Source organism: Nuphar pumila, chromosome 15 (genome assembly GCF_984573655.1).
Source record: "Nuphar pumila chromosome 15, dmNupPumi1.hap1.1, whole genome shotgun sequence".
NCBI classification, from domain to species: Eukaryota; Viridiplantae; Streptophyta; class Magnoliopsida; order Nymphaeales; family Nymphaeaceae; genus Nuphar; species Nuphar pumila.
In genome coordinates, this window is record NC_143263.1 from 19,884,648 (window position 1) to 19,901,606 (window position 16,959).

At 35.0% G+C, this 16,959-nt stretch overlaps 1 protein-coding gene across 2 annotated transcripts in view; it reads left to right on the forward strand.

Annotated features, from left to right (window-relative positions):
* LOC149814727 (uncharacterized) overlaps positions 1-6,184 on the forward strand; it is a 109,655-nt gene extending 103,471 nt beyond the window's left edge. For both annotated transcript variants that reach the window (XM_089988489.1, XM_089988487.1), the window contains exon 24: positions 5,743-6,184. In XM_089988489.1, the coding sequence (XP_089844615.1) occupies positions 5,743-5,935 (193 nt within the window). In that variant the 3' untranslated portion in view covers positions 5,936-6,184. The remainder of the gene's footprint in view (positions 1-5,742) is intronic.
* The last annotated feature ends 10,775 nt before the right edge of the window (positions 6,185-16,959 follow it).

Consider the following 16,959-nt stretch of genomic DNA (forward strand, 5'->3'; position numbering starts at 1 on the left):
CTTTTTTGCTCTTTCTCTCGGATTGTTTCAGGAAGAAGAAGAGGAGGAGGTGCGCCCTTTCCCCTCTCTCTCTCGGATTGTTGCAGGAAGCAGATGTATGCTCCCCCCCCCCTCTCTGTTTGTGTTCCTCTTTCGTCCTCTTCTTCTCCTCTTCCTCTTCCTCTTTCGTCCTCTTCTTCCTTCTCCTCTTCCTCTTCCTCTTCCTCGTTCGTCTTCTTCTTCCTTCTACCCCTCTTCCTCTTTCTCTTTCTCTTTCTCTTTCGTCCTCTTCTTCCTTCTACTCCTCTTCCTCTTTCACTTTCTCTTTCATCTTTTTCTTCCTTCTCATGTTTCTTTTTTTTCTTTCTCTTCTCCTTTTTCTTCTTCCTCCTATTCATCTTCCTCTTTCTTTTTCTTCTTCCTCCTCTTTTTTCTTCTTCTTCCTCCCCTGCCTTTCATGGATGGCTAAAAAAACAAAAAAAAATGGGTTGGGTGGAGGTTGGACTCGACCCGATCCGGACCAGCACGTACCCGTGCTGCGTCTGGTATCAGTGTCGGCCCGTGTCGACACTGGTACGGATGCCTGGTTGTCGTGTCTACGTGACATAGCCTTCTATTGTAGATAATCCACTCTTTATCCTTATCTTTCTTTGGATCATCTGGGAAAGGTACTAAGAATGAGAAAGTAGACTCAGAACTCTTAATTTGGTGATCACCATTGTCATATTGCATGTGCTCCAAGAACTCTACATTCCTAGAAGTCCAAACCTTCTTACCCACAAGATCAAATCATATATATCCTTTTCGCTCTTAGGGATATCCAATAAAGCAACACTTGATAGTCCTAGAAGACAATTTATCTCTTTTTAGAGGAGGAACAAGAACAAAGGAAGTATTGTCAAAAACTCTTAACAAACCATAGTTAGGTTCCCTACCAAACAACTTTTTATATAGTGAAACCCTTCCAATAACTCTTGATGGCATTCTATTTATCAAATATATTGCTACTCCGACAGCCTCAGCCCACAACTCTTTTGGAATCCCACTATTAGATAATAATGCTCTTGCAGTTTCCAGTATATGTTTATTCTTTCTTTCAGCAGCCCCATTTTGCTATGTTGTATATGGACAGAGTCTCTGATGTACCATCCCTTTCTCCAATAAGAATTCACACATATTATGCACTGAATCTGGATGAAAAATCTTCACCTTAACTGCAAATGTTGTCTCAATATAAACACAAAATTTCTTAAAGATATCTAACAATTCACTCTTGCTTTTCATAAAATATATCCATGTATATTTTGTATAGTCATCAATAAATGTCACAAAATACATGGACCCTCCTTTGGACACCACATGGGAGGGACTCCAAACATCAGAATAAACAAGGTCAAAAAAACAAACAAACTCAACTTCTCTAAGGCTAAATAAAAGAGCATGACCCTTCGACAACCTACATCTCACAACATCTGACCTCATCCGACACCCCATATGTACAACTACTACCCATAACCACAGGAGACAATATATATTACAACGTAGAAATAGACACATGACCCAACCGTTAGTGCCACAAGACAGATGACTCCAAAACTACAACACCCACATTATCTTTGGTCCAACTGATCAAGGAAGTAAAGATGGTCTCGCTTATGCTCAGTCCCAATCTTCTTCCCTGGTGACCGATCTTGCGCAAAATACCAATCAGGGGTGAAAACCACATCTTAATTGTATTGAGTAATTTGACCAACAAAAATCAAATTCATTGCAAGAGATGTAACTTAAAAGATTTCAGGAACATTTTGCTTTTCACTGGGACTGAAATCAAGAATAACTGAACCAACTTTAGAAACATTCATAAGGGAGCCATCTACAATGCAAAAAGCACCACAACATGGTTTGTAATTGGATAATATAGACTCATTAACAATCATATAAGATGATGCTGGTGAATCTATCAACGATACCTGCAAAAGTACAACCAGAGGTGCCCAAAGGAGTAGCCGCAACAATAGAAGTTGACAAAGCGAAAATCTATTGAATCCGCTGTTGTAGTTGGTCTAGCCTAGAGTGAACAGAGGACTGAGCATCAGAAATGGAAGAGGTCACGTTTGTCGACACATTATGTTCATCCTTTTCGGTGGTCTTCTCACCACTCACATCACTAGAAAATGATGCACTTCCACCCATTAACAATCATATAAGATGATGCTGGTGAATCTATCAACGATACCTGCAAAAGTACAACCAGAGGTGCCCAAAGGAGTAGCCGCAACAATAGAAGTTGACAAAGCGAAAATCTATTGAATCCGCTGTTGTAGTTGGTCTAGCCTAGAGTGAACAGAGGACTGAGCATCAGAAATGGAAGAGGTCACGTTTGTCGACACATTATGTTCATCCTTTTCGGTGGTCTTCTCACCACTCACATCACTAGAAAATGATGCACTTCCACCCATTCTCGCACTTTTCCTCTTCAATATTGGGTAAGTCTTCTTCATTTGGCTCAACTATTTGCAGTAATGGCACCTAACTCTACTCATATCAAACTTAGGTGTCTCGGACTTAGCACCATCATAATTATCTGCCTGCTTAAACACAACTACAATTGCGTCACCAGCTGGATAGGACTGAAGTGACGTCATCTTGATTTCTTCAACAATAAACTCAGAGAGAGCTTGAGTGACAAGAGGAAGAAAAGTCCTATGAATTATAGCACTCCTTACATTATCAAACTCAGTACCGAGTCCCATAAGAAACTCTATCATTATCACAGTTTTCTTAGACTGAATTTCAATATCCATACCTGTGTTGCAATCTTGACACTTATCACACTTTTTGTTACTCTATCAATGCAAGAGTCCTGTAATTGTTGCATCTCCAAATGAAAGTCTTGTACAGGTTTGCTTTCTTGCCTTAGAGACCTCAAATATTGCATTAGTTGATACTACCTTGCCCAGTTTTCTTAGATATATACCTGCTTCAAATAGCCGCATGCATTCTTGGATTCTTGGAACTTAGAAATATTCATAGCAATGTTTCGCTCTACCGAGTCAAGAATCTAGGATTTTACTTTAGCATTATTCATTTGTCACTCCTTTATCAAGGAGTCATAATTTGGGTCACACTCATTGAGATTCACACTAGTCCTATTGAGATATCCTCCCAACCCCTTTCCATCAATCACTCTCATGAAATCATACTAGAATCCATAATTGGTCCCATCAAGCTTCACTGGAGTGAATTGTGTAGGATCTCCTTTCTCCGTACTCATGCTACAGTTCAAAGCTGCACAAAGCCAACAAACACAACACAAGCGATACAAAAATATGTTGTATATATGAAAGTATCATAGCACAAATATTTAACCCAAATGTCTTAGTTAGCAAGACGGACTAGACAATCACCTCCTAGCAGGATAAGAAGTGCTTAACACACACCTCAAATCAGATGCATATACACAAAGACATGTAAACAGCCCTATACCCAGATGCTCAACACAAAACTATACCACAATATCACAGCCGATAGAGGTATACATCAAAAACTGCATTACCGCCTCTATGTACCAGTCAAAACAATAAAACTCCCTCAAATCAGATGCATATCATAGCCCAGATACACAATGACATTTAAATAACTCTATATCCAGATTCTCAGCACAAAACTATACCCCAATATCACAGCCGATAGAGGTATACATAAAAAACTGCATTACCGCCTCTATGTACCAGTCAAAAGAATCAATAAAACTCCCAAAATATCTTAAGTAGCAGCAAACCTGATTTCATATCATTTTTCATCAAAAATGACCCAGATAATGCTAATTTTGGCCCTCAAATGGTCCAAAAACACAGACTATGAATTTCTAACAGTCCAGAAACTTGTATCTCAATCTAGAAAATGGAAGAAAATTCATAGAAAATCCAAAATTAATCCGATCAGAACAAGATTTGATTCTATAGTCTCCTAAAAACATGCTCTACAAAATCCCCAACACAAACTAGATAAACCTCACGAAGACTGCTCAGGCGTTCCAGTTGGAGATGACATCAGCAGACCTCCATGAGAGTTGCAGTCACAGCTTCTTCTCTACTGCATGAAGTCATCAAAGTCTCCTCTCGAATGTCTTCTTCCTGTTGTAAAATGGCTTTAATACCGTATACACAGTTACAAGAAGAAAGATGAGAGGCAAAAGCAAATAGACTTCATTAAACACAAAAGAATAGGGTTACAACATATATGGGGACACCCCCTTTTGACGACACTAAAAGAAAAATATGGTTGACTATGGGCCTATGTCTGAATTACAAGAGTAACCCTATAGAATAAACATATACACTTGACAAAAAGGGTAGTACAAATCTCAGTAATACAATTATTACATTCCTCAATAAGTGGAAGTTGAAAACCAAGTTGCACATGATTATCCTTTTCTCATCCACTAGATGGGACAAATAGAACTTATATGTTGAAAAACATCTATTGCAGTTATCATTCTACCAGTATCATAGCTTTTAAGGTGATAATTGTTTGCTAATTCACAAAAAAAATGCATACAAAATTTCTAATTCACAAAGGCTAGAGGCTGGCCTTGCTTTGCAAGCTACAGGCATGCACAGGCTAAGTCTGGAGGCCTGGCTGTGCAGCACAAGAAAAGCATATGCATAGGCTGAGGCGGGTGGCCGGCAGTGCAGTCACTGTAGGCACTCAACTTGAATTACAAGCAACACTCATGCAGAGGCCGGAGATGGGCGGGGTTCTCAGAGCTTGGCAGGGTTCTGGGCTGAGTTGTTGAAGGCATGATGGCTGTGTGTAGGAAGACTTGGGCATGCACTGGGCCACACAGACAGTGTTAAGGACTAGTTCGTGGATAAAGGAGGTGATCCTGACCCTTGTGTGTTGCAATGGGCTATTTTAACAGAGTAGCCTTGAGGGAGGCATGGCGAAACACTTGTACAAAGCCTTAGGGCCAAGTGTTGATGTTGCTTGTACTTCTGTGCTACTTGAGAAAGTGGTGCAGGCTGCACAGAAGGCAAACTTTAATCCCTTTGACTTTCGAGTTGGACACTTATTTGAATGTGTTGCATCCATCATGAAACTACAGCAGGACTTTACATGAACATATGGAAGAAGTATAAGCAAGCAGTGACCTTCAAAAATCTACTTTAAAAATTGAAATGATTTATTTGTCAAATCTGTTATGTTGCCTATAAAAAGTATATATATATATATACTGTGGTTAGTATTGGAACTATCTAGATGTCACGACTGAATCTAGGATGAAAACACGAAGCAACCATGCTGAAATTTTGGTTATAAAATCTGCTTTTTTCCAGTGATGATATTAGACACTTCGAAGTTAGTGTACGGGAATGTTTTAGGAACCATACCCCTTATGCATGCGAACATGCAACAACAATAGGTGGCACCTGGCATGCTTAGGAAGGAATTAAACTCGAAATATAAACACCGTGCGTAATTATCTTCATGTTAGCATAGGACTTCAATTGTATATTTTGCTTCCTGATTCTGTTCTGTTTGGAAAGCTTTCTTGAAAAATGATTAGTCAATTAGTACTTTTTCGTGAATTTATTAAAATAAACAAGTTGTTGATAATTGACTTCAAAGCTTGTGATTGTATTGGAACAAAACTTGGGGTAAAGAACTAGCGCATCTGTTTGTGTTCATTATTTGTGTGGGAATTAAAAGTTGAAACTGGATATTTATAAAGCCTTTAAGCTAGTATTTGATATTGCACAGGTTCCCTGTTCCACTTTCTTTTGACTTGATCAAAACAAGGCTAGAAAATGGCTACTACCGCGGTATAGAGGCATTCAAGCATGATCTCACTGTAATGCTGTCTAATGCTCAAGCATATTTTGGCACGAGTGCTGAGATGTCAGGCAAAATGCGGCGGTTGTCTGAATGGACTGCACGGAATTTTTCATTATAGCATGCGGGAAAACATTTTTGAAAGAGCCACCGGATGTGATCTGAGTCTGCTAATTAATGTAGATATTTTTTTCTTTTTTTATTTTTTTATTGCAGTCTCTGCTCTAATCCAATTTTTGAAATTGGTTCGTTGGAAGATAATTAATGTAGCTGCTCGAGGGTGGGTTATTTGAAGCTGGTTGTGTAGAATCACCAACCACAATTTATTGATGTACAGACAGGGTTCCTTCAATAAAATCAAGTTTTGCCCTCTCTCTCTCTCTCTCTCTCTCTCTCTCTCTCATGCCCTTGTGCACCACGTAAGAGTGTACCTGCTGGCTAGACTTATGAATCCAGGCCTTTTTTGTCTGTTGGTTTTGAATTAGAATTTTATCTAGCATGCAATATGTTAAATAACAGGGAGGATTTAGGGGAGTATAAACCTAGCCAGTAAAGATATCCTGTTGGTTCGGTATGGATGGCCGTTGTAATTGTGGTTTTTCTTGCCATTTATTTGGTTTGTTTGGTGCCATCAACAATGGCGATTTCGGCTTCTGCACTGGGGTTAGATAAGAACATGTGACGACTATGAAACTTTTTTGGATGTTGAGCATGGCTGGCCTACCATGTATTCCCTTTTTCTCTACAGCTAGCTGATCATCTGAAGCGCGTTGTCTCAGTTGTAAATTTTAAAAACGAAAAATTACCTTACTGTACGAAAAAATTTATGTGTTTTCCAAAAAACTACAATTTGCCAAAAATCTATCGGATGTTCAAAATTGCAAATAGCCAACTTTGTTAGACCTTTTACCCTTCGCATGTTCCAAACTTATGAAGTTTGCACAATAGAATGTTGTGCTCGTCGGGTATTGCAAACTTCCAATTAAAAGGTCTGCACGTTTTTTGTGGACATCACAAAATTCACGTAATAATATTTGCGAACATGGTGTTAAACTCAAAATCTGACTAACTTTGAAACCTTGTAATTATCTAAGTTTGCAAATATTTCCTTTTGCATATATAGTTAGAAGTTTTTTGTGTTGGGCATCACAAACTTTCACTTAGGTCTGCACATGTTTTTGTGAAGTTCACATAATCATAGCTGTGAATTTCTTGTTAAACCCAAAACCTCTAAACTTCGTAAATATCTAATTAAGTTTGCAAATATTTTACTATTTTTGCATATATAGTTTGAATTTCACATAGAAATATAATGATTTCAAATAAGCAACTCAAGGACAACTGCAAATAAAGGGTAATATGTGCAAATTTTTGGCATGCAATTTTTCTTACGTTTGCATGTTTGTTAAATTATATATAAATTCATTTTTTCATGTTTCTTTTTCTTGTTTATTTTTTGAAAATCCCAAACCTTTTTTTTCTCTAAATCCCTTAGCATTTTTCCTCTTCTCTTGTGGTGGTTCTCGTAAAAAAATTGTTGAATTCCAATGGAGTTTTGGTATCCTTCGCATCGACTTCCCAGGTTAGGTTGAAATGTGAGTTCCATAGTCCTTTGTATATTTGTGTTATTTCATTTTAAACTTTTTTTTTGTTTGTAGATGTGAGCATTTAATAGCTCCCTGTGTATTTGTGTTTGGTTGTTGATGTGGATGTATATTTTATGTTTTTTTGTGTTTTATTTAATATTTGTTATTGAATTTACTGCTTAGCATTTTCATAGATATATATAGTTGTTTATTGTCCTGTAGTTAATATGCAATGATTTTGTGTTGGTGTAATGAGGCTAAGATTTATTGTGCACAAGCATTGAATATGGGGTTTTTAAGTGGTTGCAGGTAGTTATGTTAATTGAATATATGAAGTGTATATGTATGATCTTTTCTTGCATGCTATTTTTATTAGATGAATGATATGTTGTGTGGTTGGCGTAGGCAGTTAATGATAAATTTTGAAATGATTAGGGTATTGTACTATAACATTTATCACCCTATTTGAAGATCTATAATCATCTCCAAAAATATAGCTATAAGAAAAATTATAGCTTTGATGCCTCATAAAACCGGATATGTGAAAGAGTCAATGATCTTCTGATATAGTTTTTCTTCGAACTTATATCGCCAACATATATGTATAATTATGTTGGACAATGATGATGTGGAATCAATGTTATTTCATGAAGATGTTTACTTATTTGCTCTCAAAGCTAACGAAGTTGTTGCTTGTGAATGGAATGATGAGAATCCTTTAAAGAATGTCTATCTATTTCAAGTACCATTGATAGAATTCAGTCCTTTAGCGAACATCCAATTGTTGCAAATATTGAACGATATTGACATCCCAAACATTGATCTCGGGCACATGGAGGGCATGCAATTAGCCGAACCGGTTAGGGATACAATTTTTTGACATTCAGGCAATAAAGAACTTTCACGAACAATTGATGTTGGTCGTAGTAATGTGGATGGTATCCAGCCTTCCAGAGCAAATGAAAAAGTTAGGTACAAGTTATTGAACTTTATAATTTATGCTTTAGATATAGGTGTGGTTATATTTTATAGTTTATCTTTAAAGTTAAAAATGTATGTAAGCAAAGAAAACAATAAATATGATGAATTTTGATTTAGTTTATGTAACAGAATAGTCAATTAGTGATAGTAGTGATGACATAGACAATGGAGAATCATATGATATTGATGAATATAATTATACCATGTTTGTTGGGTTGTACTCTAAAGTGGTAGGAAATAAGCAAATGGCACTTGAGCCCTTGGTGTGTTGTATAAGCTATATGAGCACTTGTTGGACAATATAACTATTTTTTGTTATTACACTAATGAGACATGGTTGAATAGGTTTTCGTTCAATAGATTCTCATACAATAAAAAGCAATTGAAAATCATCGAAGCTGAGGCATCTTAATTGTATGATGAGTTGCGTAACGAAAAAATTAATGATTGTGAGCATTTCTAGTGGCTAACAACATGCTCAAATAATCTAAAAAATGCTTTTAGAAAAAGATTTAATGATTTTCAGCATTATTGCGAGTTTTTGAATGATCAAATGATTGAAAATAATTATAAAGCAAAATTCGTGAAGAACTGTAATAACAATCATTGTCGTATGCATGAGAAAGAACCTATATACTATGGTGATTGCCCCTTGGAAGATCTATTTCACAAAGGTGTGCATAGCATCATTATCTTATGTAAAGAAGTATCAAAGCGAGCATATATATATATATATATATATATATATGGTGGATCATTGGGTAACCTTGTAGTGAAAAAAATATTTTCAAAATAGATTTTAAGTGTTATTTATAAACACATGCATGATAACCCGAAGATTACTCTAAGAGAAATCATGAATAACATCAGTTGCAAGGAAGGTGTGGAGACTACTTATAAACTAGCATGGCGTGGACGAGAATGGATGAGGGTGATGTTATAAGGTTCATTCAAAGAGTCATTCATGATGTTTCTTGCTTATTTGGATCATTTGATGAAAGATAATTGAGGATCGCTAATGTACATTCATATTGATCGAAAAGATCGATTTAAGTACTTGTTCTTATCCTTTCGTTCATGTATTGATAGGTTTTTAAAAGAAATCCCTCCAGTTCTTATGGTAGATAATACATTCCTAAAAGAAAAATATATGGGTATATTATTAGCGGCTCATAGTATTAATCCTTATGGTGAGATGATTTTTGGATAATAAGTCTATATTATTGTCGGCTCATTATAGTTGTAGATAAGGAGTTGAAGGATTCATGAATGTAGTTTTTGGAGCATGTAAAGGGAGAGTTCTTTGTATTTGATAATTATAAAGAGATTATAATTTACAATTATCTCGGATAGGCATGAAGGTCTAAAGTATATTATCCCCTCACACATGGCCTACATGTCATATTGGATATTACATGAAGCACTTGATAGAGAACTTTTTTAAGAAATTTAATTCACTACTAAATATACTTTGGTAGATTGTACCTTGAGCAACCACGAGATGACAATGCAACTATTTTTTTCAAAAAGTTAAAGAGCAAGATGAAGCCACATACCATTATATTGTTATTGACGTGAATACAAAACATTGGGCTAACATTCAATTTTCAACAAGAAGATATGGGTGTTTAACGTCAAATATAGCATAAAGTTTTAATGCATATATTCTCACTATATATGGCAAGCCCCGAATTCCTCTTATTGAGAAGCTTTGTCTCATACTAATAAAACCTTTTGAGAAAAGAAAGAAAATTGATGAGCAAATGATAGGGGTTGTGTTGCCTAAGATAAAAGAAAAGATAGAGGAATTGAAGAAAAAGACACGAGTATGTGTACAAGTAGTACGTTACCATCAATATTAGTATGAAGCCCGTAACCGATCTCACAGTTACAATGTTGATCTTGATAATAAAAAATGTTCTTGTGAAGAGTAGCATGTTAGCGAGATTTCATGCGATCATATGCGTTTTATATGAGGGCAAGGTACCAAAAGATTATTGTGATAAGTTTTTTATAGTTGAATCGTATCGATCTGTATATAATGCATATACATTCCTTCCGATGGCGGATAATATCTCACATATCACTGCATCAACTCTTATTTTTGTCTATCCACCAAAAATGGTTTGTAAACCAGGATGACCTAAGGTGAAGAGATGAAGAACATAAAACAAAGATGTGGTATACAAGTGTAGTGTATGTGGTGAGATTGGACACAACAAGCAGAAGCATAAATAACAATATGTTAGAGTATATATGTTTTGCAAAATATAAAAATTGTTAAGAGTTTAATGAATTGCGTCTTTATATTTATTTAGTGTTTTTTAATGGATTGCTTCATTGTCTTATATCATCTATGTATAAAGAAAAATACAGCAGAAAGGTAACTAAACCTCCATCCGCATCCCCAAGCATGGAACCAATTATGGTGCATGAGGTATAATCAATGTGTTGAGCCATGTGTGTATATTTATCCTATTGTACATGTATGTGTTTATATACAATTTTAATTGGTGATGAGAATGGGTTCTTCAAAGATTATAATTATATTTTATTTTTTTTTATATTTACAAAAAATTATAGGAAATCAATAAAATATTTGAAATCTCATAAAAAAATTTCAAAAATATTCAGTGGTTCATAGAAATTTTCAAAGATTCTTGAAAAATTCATGCAAAATTTCATAATAAATGACAATTTTTTTGAAAAATTTATAAAATTTTAAAGCTTCCATAAACATCTTGGAAAATCTCGAAATCCACAAAAAGTTCATGAAAGATTATAAAAAGGTAACAGATTTAAAAAATTGAAAAAGGTTTTAGAAAAGCCATAGAAGTTTTTGAAAATTCATGAAGATTTTAAAAAATCCTCAAAAAGTTCATGGAAATTTTTAAAAATTATTTGAAAATTCGTAAAAACTTTTTAGAAATTTCGCAAAAAATCATTCAAATGACTAGAATGTATAAATATTATGTAAAATTAAAAAAAAGTTATAAAATCCATTATCATTACGTTTTTTTACAAAAAAGATCATAGAAATTTTAAAAAATCATAGACAATTTATTGGAAAATAAAAAAGAAAATCTGAAAAATCTGAAATAAAGTGAAAATTTTATAAATGCTTGAAATTTTTAGAAAATCCTAAAATTCATGCAGAATTTCAAAAACCCATAGACAATTCAGTTTACACTACAAACATAAAAAAACTAAGAAAAACTATAAATCTTAAAAATTCAAAATTGCTTTCAACATTTTTCAAAACAAGTTTTGAAAACTTTCATGAATTTTAAAAAGTTTTATAAATGCTTTCAAAATTTGTACATATTTTTGAAATATTTTAAGATGTTTTTATGAGTTTTCCAAAAATTTCATAAATTTTCAAAGAATTTTTTAGTTTTTATAAATTTTGATGAAATTTCCAAAAAAATTATTAATTTTGTAGAACTTTTTTGTAAACCTTTGAAAGTTTTCAAACTTTTAATTAGCATTTTTTTTAAGGTAGACTAGGGGCTCTGGTAAAAATATTTGGCAAATCTTGCCAGAAATCTCGAGAAGTTTCATATGACGCAAACAGAGCATGAAGTCTTGCTAAAAGTTGCTTAGACTTTTAAAGAATATACTCATATTTTTTAACAGGATAAAAAAATTTGATGCTTTCAGGGATAGTACAGTCGTTTACCATTTCTAAAAATTAAGCGAGTCACTCTTTGTGTCCATGTCTTTGTGACATATTTTTTGTGATTTCTTACGAAGCTTGTCTTTGTTCGTGGTATCATTTTTATCTAAACAGTGTTATAAATGCAAAACCCCAATTTCAGACTATAGGAAAAGACAAGCCGACTAGAGCAAGTGACCAAAAAATTCTCTACTTGCCACTCCTAAAACAAATGACTAGGGATGGCAGTTGACCGGGGTGGCAGACAAGGTCTCCATCCCTGCCCCATCTCAAAATCCTGCCCTCCATCTTAACACAGGTTTTGATTTTAACTTCCATCTCTGCTTTCATCTCTTTTTCATGTCCTCCATCTCCGATTCAAACGAGGCAAGGCAAGGCGGGAGAATGCGTAAGTCCATCCCTGCACAAGTTTTGATTTTAACCTCCATCCCCTTTTCATGTCTTTCATTCCATCTGTGGTTCAAATGGGCAAAGCAAAGCGGGGCCCCTTTATCTCGGGTCCACTGTCATCCCTACCAATGACTGTTAGAAGAAATACGAGCTTTGGTGAAACATGGGCTTTGCACGAGCGAAGGAGGTTATATGTTCCCCCCGGAACACGCAGGTGCGTGTTATCTGGTCTGAATGAGCACCACGTATGTAAGCACATGGGGCTCATTTCCCCGTGTGTGTCGGCATCACATTGTTCGTGCATTTGCAAAGACCTAAGTATCCTTTTCTGCCATTAGCGCCATAAAATGACATTTTGAGTAAAGGACAAAAATATCCTCCCCCCAGAAAGGGTTATCCCTTATTGTTCGAGATCACCCTTTCACGATGCACCATCTGTTGTAACATGAGCTCCTTTTGATGATGCAGCCTTTGACATCGTCTATTGTCGCGGAAGCACCCTTTGTTGTCATCTGCTTTCACCGAAGCACCCATTTGTCGTCGTCTGTTGCCGTCGGAGCACCCCTTTTTGTTGTCTGCTGGTATCGAAGCGGTTTCGAAGCATCATTCCCACCATTGGCTGCATTTACCTTCTAGGTGTTTCTCCTCCACTATCGGATTAGCAAAACTTGTGTTCTTTCAGTGAGTTTTATATAAATAAATTGATTTGTAAATCTGAATGCTAAATCTTACAATTGGTTGTACTTTTCATGCTAAATAACACCTGTTTTCATACTGAAACAAATCGATTTGTACATATCCACATTTTGGGTGTCAAAAAATAGTTAGCACGATTTGTTCTTATGAAGGCCAAACATTATAACAATATGTACTTATGAAGGCTAAATTTCTACAACGATTTGTAAGTTTGAATTTAACAATGATACATTTAATGCAGTAACGATTTGTTCTATGCAGCAATGATTTATACGTTTGATGTAGTAGCGATTTACGATTCATGATTTATACATTTAAAGCAGCAATGATTTATACATTTAATGCAGTAGCAATTTATGATTCACAACGATATGTACTTATGAAGGGTTCGATTTATACAACGCTTTGTACGTTTGAAGCAGCGATTTGTACGTTTGAAGCAGCGATTTGTAGCTTCGATACAACAACGATTTATACGTTTGAAGCAGTAGTTATGTGTATTTATGATTTATAAAGTTATCATGATTTGTACTTAAGTTTGATAAATCGTACTATGGTGTTTAGTTATAAAGCCAAAATGTTACAATGATATGTACTGATGAAGGTTGTGATTTGTACAATGATTTGTATGTTTGAAGCAACAACGATTTATATGTTTGATGCAGTAGCATTGTATAATTATGAAGTTACCTTGATTTGTACTTAATTTTGCTAAATCGTACTACGATGTTTACTTATTAAGTCAAATATTGCGATGACTTGTAATGTTGGTGATTGTATAACGAATGTGATAATTTGTAATAATATATACTTAGGGAGGCGGTTGTAACATATAATGATAATGTTAAATTTATGTGTTATCCGTTGAGAACAAGACATCAATTTAAAATTTTGAACTGTCAGGGGAGAAAAGCCATAATATTTTATTTTGTCTGTAACATCTATATCACACTGACTTTTTTAGATACATTTTCTCTTATCACTCCCCAACTGCCCTCTCTCTTTTCGGTGATAATGATGTCTGAAATAGAGAGGACAACCGCAACGCCATCGCACAAGTCGCTTGCGGCGACTCTGAGAAGCAAGGGCGCCTCCTGTGTCTCCCAACTCCTCAACCTCCAACCACCACCATCCCTTCTTGTCGATGTTGTGCCTCCCACCCCTTATCCCACGCCCAAAGTTTCTCTTTCTCTCACCTCACCTGTCGCCAATCCGATATATATGAGGGTTATATAAAGTACCAAAATATAATGAACATTGAGATTATGATTTATTATTTACGTTTAAATCAGAACGATTTATATGTTTGATGTAATAGCAATTTATACTTGCTGACGATAGTGATTCACGTGACAACTATTTAATTACAGGTACGATGCGTTGAAGCGATTTCTATAGAAATTGCTAAATGAACAGCGATTTGATCACGCAAATGACCACCTCATGTCGCTACAATGTAAATTCTTCACGCACAGGTTTCAATTACATACTACAAATATCTAACAAATCGACAGTAGAAAGCACTTAATATTTTACAAATTGGTACACATATTGCATAATATATTACTATACCCAACCCTATACCCTAAACCCTTAATATCTTACTAAACCCTAAACCCTTAATATCTTACTAAACCCGAACCCTAAACCCATAATATATTACTAAACCCTAAACCTATAAACCCTAAACCCTAAATCTTAAACCCTAAACCTAAACCTGAACCCTAAACCCTAACCCCTAACCCCTAATCCTAAACCCTAAACCCTTAATATCTTACTAAACCGAACGCTAAACCCTAAACTCTTAATATATTACTAAACTCTAATCCTTAAACCCTAAACCTAAACCCTTTAACCCTAAACCCTAACATAAACCTAAACCTAAACCCTAACCCTAAATCCCAAACCCTAAAACCCTAACCCTAAGTCGTAAACTCTAAAACCCTAAACCTCAACTGTAAACCAAAATTATGCACCTGGCATACGTGTTTTGAATATGCAAATCACCACCTCAAGCGCGCAAATCGTAACAATGTAAATTTTACAGGCACACGTTTCAAAATCATAATACAAATATCTTGTAAATCGATACATCTTAAAAATCGATATAATATGGCACACATGTTTTGAGATATTGTTTTGGTTGTTAATATTGATTTGTAATATATTATGTTGAATTGTCGTATATCGATTTGTAAGATATTATGTATTTTCTAATGTTGATTTGTGAGATATTGTTTTGTTTTTTAATATCGATCTGTAATATATTATGTTGAATTGTCGTATATCGATTTGTAAGATATTATGTATTTTCTAGTGTCGATTTGTGAGATATTGTTTTGGTTGTTAATATCGATTTGTAATATATTATGCAGAATTGTTGTATATCGATTTGTAAGATATTATGCTGAATTGTCCTATACCTATTTGTAATATATTATGCTGAATTGTCGTATATCGATTTGTAATATTATGTGTTTTCCAGTGTCAATTTATGAGATATGTTTTTTTGTTAATATCGATTTATGTATAAGTGTAGCACACAAATGCCACTGAACAAATTGTTATAATGATAGGCATTCGTAAATAAAAATCAAACAAGCGTTTGGCATTGTGTACAGTGAAAATGCCACTGATTCGCTTTTACGAGTTGTGTTCCTATCGCGGTTTACACAATGATTGATAAACGTCTGAAATAATTTACACAAACATTGATAAACAGATGAAACTGTTTGCGTAAACATTGATAAACGGTTGAAATGATTTGCACAAACATTAACCATGCACTTTTACCGCGATTTGTACTCATGCACAGTGCAATTTTTATCCAGATGTGGCCAACATAGACGTCATTGTGTAAATCGTTATACCATCGTGATTTACATAACGACGTCTGTCTTTTAGACAATGAGCTTTGTCTAAGTGAATGACACGTACCATCGCGATTTACATAATTACGTATAAAGGCTACGTGCTATCACGATTTACTTTTACGGGCTATGTTTATATCAACGATATTTTCTAATCGCTTTTACGTGAGATTGGGGTTTAGGGTTTAGGTTTTAGGTTTAAGGATTTTGAGTTTTACTTCAACGATACAAATCAAGTTAACTTCTTAAATACAAAATGATTTCGTTCACGAAAACATATTGTTCTCACCGTAACTTCATAACTACAAATCCACATGATTTACAATCACATTCATATACAAAAATTATATGTATTTAGTTATAATATATCATGACCAATGGTTTGGCTTAGATATAATACATGATCATCATAAAGAAAGAAAACAGATATCATCACCAATATAAAACCCACATCCAAAATAGTGATGTACTTCTATTGCAGTCCAGGTGCGAGAATGTGGAAAGCTATTTATGGAAGGACATTTTTGTCAAACACATATCTATCTTTTGGAGACTCCCATCTTTACAGAAGAGATCAACAAAACATCCATATCGTTCATCATCAAGTTCATTTCCTGCTGCAAAGTGTTTCTATGTGCAGCTGCGGATACATCATCTCCAAGAAAATGAGCTCATTAGTAATGGAAGCCCACTGCACCGTTTTTCTCGGACTGAGACAGATAGAGACTCTAGCAATGGTGCACCTTGAGAATATGCTTCACAAACTTCAACTCAGGCACTGTCCCCTTGAAGAGCCGATGGGCTACATCATAAATTGCTTTTACATATTTATCATGAAGTATATCGAAGACAAATACGTAGAAGCGATTTATGATGTAGCGCATTGGCTCCTTCAAGGGGACAATGCCTGAGCTAAAGTTTGTGAAGCATATTCTCAAGAGTGCAC